Raw genomic sequence first — 4,456 nt, 5'->3', positions numbered from 1 at the left:
TCATTTTGGTCATTTTCTAAGTTTCTAGGTCATTTGGTCATTTTTTTTTGTCCTAGGGGTATTATGGTCATTTTCTAGGTTTCATTGTTATTTTGGTAATTTTTTAGGTTTTCTGGTAATTTTGGTCTTTTTTTTTAAGTTTTAGGGTTATTTGGTCAATTGTTTTTTGTTCTGAGGGTATTTCGGTCATTTTCTAAGTTTCATAGTTGTTTCAGTCATTTTTTGGGTTTTATAGTAATTTTGGTAATTTTGTTTTGAGATTTAGGGTGATTATGTCATTTTTTAGGTTCTAAGGGTATTTTGGTCTTTTTTTAGGTTTTAGGGGTATTATGTTAATTGGTGAGAAAAAAAGGAACCATCGAATGTGACAAAAGTACCATCGAGTGTGAGAAATGTATGGTTTAATGTGATGTTAGTACTGCCTAATGTGACAATAGAACTTTCAAATGTGATAAAGAAATAAGAGGAGCACCAAATGTGACAAAAGTACAGTCATATGTGATGTTGGTACTGCACAATGTGAGGACGGCACCGTCAAAACCAAATGTGAGAAAATTACGATCAAATGTGATGTTGGTACTACCTAATGTGACAATAGAACCATCATTTGCGAAAAAAAAAAAATTGAACCACCAAATGTGACAAAAGTACAGTCACATGTGATTTTGGTACTGCACAATTTGAAGATAGTACTAACAAATGTTAGAAAAAAAATACAAGTATAACCGAATGTGGCAAAAATACTGTCATATGTGATGTCGGTATTTCTTAATGTGATAATGAAACCATTAAATGTGAAAAAAAAAAAGGGAACTATCAAATGTAACAAAAATATGGTTACATGTGATGTTCGTACTGCCCAAATCCCAATGTGACGATGGAACTGTCAAATGTGACTAAAAATTAAAGTACCACTAAATGTGAGAAAAGTATGGTAAAATAAGATGTTAGTACTGCCCAATGTGACAATGGAACCATTAAATGTAAGGAAAAAAAAAACCACTAAATGTGACAAAAGTATAATCACAAATGATGTTGGTACTGTACAATTTGTAGATGGTAATATCAAATGTGAGAAAAAAATACGAGTACAACCAAATGTGGCAAAAGTACGGTCAAATGTGATGTTAATACTGCCCAATGTGACAATAGAACCATCAAATATTAGAAACAATTAAGGGACCATCAAATGTGACAAAAGTACAGTCACATGTAATATTGGTACTACCTAATGTGGCAATGGAACTATCAAATGCAAGGAAAAAAATAAAAGTACCACAGAATGTGAGAAAAGTACGATCAAATGTGATGTTGGTACTGCTTAATGTGACAATAGAACCATCAAATGTGAGAAAAAAAATAAGGGAATCACCGAATGTAACAAAAGTACAATCACATGTGAGGTTGATATTACACAATGTGAGGATGGTATCGTTAAATGTGAGAAAAATAAGAGAACCACTGAATGTGACAAAAGTATAGTCACATGTGATGTTAGTAACATCATTAAATGTGAGAAAAAAATATGAGAATCGCCGAATATGACAAAAGTATAGTCACATGTGATGTTAGTATTACACAATGTGAGGATGGTACCATCAAATGTGATGTTTTAATAACTTGATATAGCAAGTTGCTTACTAGTGAGTACTGTACCAAAAAAAAAAAATAAAAAAGGTACGGTAGTATTACCGTCTAAGTTGATAGTAAAATGAGAAGAGCATATATGTAGCCATTGCAATAAAGCTTGTGTGCATATAAAATTTATGAGGAGGACATAAAATTTCTTTTACATTCCCACATGATCACAAAAATACAAAATGCAATCTCATCAAGTGTTTTTTTTCCTACTAACATGGTCAATAATGCCATGGTACATTCCATACGGAAAAGCCAAAAATCACAATCACATAATATTCTATGCATAAAACAAAAGTTCCAAATTATTTATTCTCGATCCCAGTAAGATAATTAAAGACCCTTCTTAGTTCACCTTCCTACAGTTCTTTCTTACTTCTCCATTTGATCCAGTGAGTGGACTGATATCTCCCATCTTGATCATTGCTGCAGCAAAATCAGAATTGAAAGTACTCTCACTGTTGCTATAGGTACGCACTATTGAATCAGTGGATCCACCATTGAATAGTTGCTGGTCAGAGTGGAGAAGTCCTCTGTTTTGGAGCAAGTTCTTGTAGTAGTTGTTCTCAAATTTTGTGGGGGTTTGAATATCAAGAGGTGCCAAATTGTTGTCCCCTGAGCCGCTGGTTCTTGGACAGTTTGATCGCCTTGTGTTAGCAAATGAACTGTCTATGTTGGTCTCGTTGTATATGCGAGCTCTGAAGGATGTACACCTTGCTTGCCCAATTGTGTGTGAGCCTAGCACAATAAACCCACAATTTGTTTTAATTTCACAATTGCTTATATAATTTTATCTTTAATAAACTATTCATGGAACGTTGACTTATGTTATGTTCTTAGAATATGTGCAATTGCATGGTATAGAATGAGTCAAAAAAAAAAAAAAGTGAGCCAAAATTTGGAAATACTCCTAAGACAAGGGAATAGATAGAGACAAAATTGTAAACCTGCTAAAGCGACCATGTCCCTAGTGGAAAGTCCCAAATTGTTAAATCTAGAAATGAGTTGGTTTAGGTTAGAAGTTGGAGGAGGAATGCTATTATTAGCAGCAGCCTGGCTCGCAGTCCTAGCATCTCTTCTTCCAAGTTTAACATTCCAACTGGGTCCTCCAAGCTGCAATGTTACGTGCACAAAAACAGAAAAACATGTTAACTAATTTCAATGCATATAATATGTGTTGGTCCCTCTAATTTGAGCCTTTGGCACACAATAGTTATCAATTTTAAGGAAAACAAGAACTTACAATGGCAACAGAGTCTCGAGAAGCAACAGCCAATATATCAGCACATGAGACCACACCGGGGCACGCCTTCTCCACTGCCGACTTGATATTGTCAACTACATCGAAGCCTCTGGCAGAGTTTTTATTTGGGACAGCATTCTTCTCTCCTATGAAATTGGATGTGTCATCAAGGAGAATTGACCCATCACATCCCTATCCATCATTTTACATACAGATAAGTTACATAAGCTCCAAAAGTTCCTCTAGCCATATTAAACCAAAAAATAGAAAAGAAAAGGCCTAATAGGTTAATGACAGTTAACACTGGGTCCCAATAATATTGTCGCAAACAGCAATTTTGCAACATAAGTCAAACTGATATTTCCGACATTCTTCGTTTTAAAACCCAACAAATTGAAAAGAGAGAAAAAAATAAGCTGTCATGCATCAAAGTGGATAAATTAACAAGTAGAATAGTAGCTAAAACAATAATGAGTGTACTTGGAAGAACTCATTGTCATTAGAGGAAAATTATAACTTTAACCACCATGTGATGACTGATAAAAACTATTTACATATGCTTTTAGTTTTAACCATACAAACTATTTAATAAATATATGACTTGTTTAAATAATACATTTAGAAGTTTTTATTAATTAGTAATGGATTGAATGAGATTTTTCCAAATTTATTTGAAAGAAATTAAACATTGTCCTTTCATTAGTTTGTTACTTAAAAATAAGTTGGTAAAATGATGTGTGTGTGTATATATATATATATAAAGACTTAAAAAAATTATATATAGACCAAATAAATAGATTAAGCAAAAAATGAGAACCATATTAAGCTCATGCAAACAAGCTAGTAGCATAGGCCACTTCAAATATTAGGCTGTGTTTGTGAATAAAGACTGGGGGAAAAATTTTCAGTGTACGTAATTACATTGACAAAGCAATCATGGAAGAACAAGCGCAGGAGAGAGGCACCCATTCGGGCTTCCTTTGATATGGCAGATTGCACGGTGGATTTCACAGTGGAAAAGAGTTTTGGGCAAGAACTAGAATAAAAATTAGTTGAAAGTTGAGCGTTGACACTCCCCAAGAGGAGAGCCAAACTAACTATGGCTATGAAAGAAGAAGAAGTAGCCATTGGTTACAACAGTTTTGATGTGATACTAACAAATTGTGTGTATGTTGTGATATCCAAATGTCAAGAAACTGGACTTTATAAAGAGCTTCTCGCGGTGATTAGCGTCGGTTACTCAATTGGTAGCTCACCTAACACGTAGACTCTTAATGCATGGGAATTAATTTTTACGTGTGGATTCTAGAATGGGAACGACAATTCAATTAAAGATAAAAAAGAGTGAGAACGCTGTTTTTTTGACTTTGAAAAGGTGTCGCAAAAACTTGTGAATTGTAAATGCGGTGGGGTACAAATGTACAATTATTTGTCCAAAGTTTGTAAGTGAATGTGGAACAATTTGTCAAAACTTGGGGTCCCATTAGAGATTATTATAATCTTGTATGATTTGATTCTGATCTAGATAACTAGGAGAAATTACGCTTGTTAATGAAGTAAAATTTGACTTCACTT

At 33.9% G+C, this 4,456-nt stretch overlaps 1 protein-coding gene across 1 annotated transcript; it reads right to left on the bottom strand.

Moving 5' to 3' along the window:
- Positions 1-1,729: 1,729 nt before the first annotated feature.
- On the bottom strand, positions 1,730-4,072 carry LOC126697819 (peroxidase P7). Its single transcript, XM_050394927.1, has 4 exons — positions 3,803-4,072; positions 2,882-3,073; positions 2,586-2,751; positions 1,730-2,376 (listed from the first exon to the last, which is right to left on the bottom strand). Exons 1-4 carry the CDS (start codon positions 4,007-4,009, stop codon positions 1,985-1,987), a joined length of 957 nt encoding a protein of 318 aa, XP_050250884.1. The 5' UTR covers positions 4,010-4,072; the 3' UTR covers positions 1,730-1,984.
- Positions 4,073-4,456: the final 384 nt, after the last annotated feature.

Source organism: Quercus robur, chromosome 8 (assembly GCF_932294415.1).
Source record: "Quercus robur chromosome 8, dhQueRobu3.1, whole genome shotgun sequence".
Lineage (NCBI taxonomy): Eukaryota > Viridiplantae > Streptophyta > Magnoliopsida > Fagales > Fagaceae > Quercus > Quercus robur.
This window is presented reverse-complemented; position numbering and strand designations above follow the sequence as displayed.

What these genes read in the sequence shown, in the direction of transcription:
- LOC126697819 (XM_050394927.1), bottom strand. Translation starts at nt 4,009, where the DNA reads ATGGCTACTTCTTCTTCTTTCATAGCCATAGTTAGTTTGGCTCTCCTC. An exon ending in CTCGAGACTCTGTTGCCATT is followed by an intron (nt 2,752 to 2,881) that starts GTAAGTTCTTGT and finishes GTAACATTGCAG; the next exon opens with CTTGGAGGACCCAGTTGGAA. An exon ending in GGACATGGTCGCTTTAGCAG is followed by an intron (nt 2,377 to 2,585) that starts GTTTACAATTTT and finishes TTATTGTGCTAG; the next exon opens with GCTCACACACAATTGGGCAA.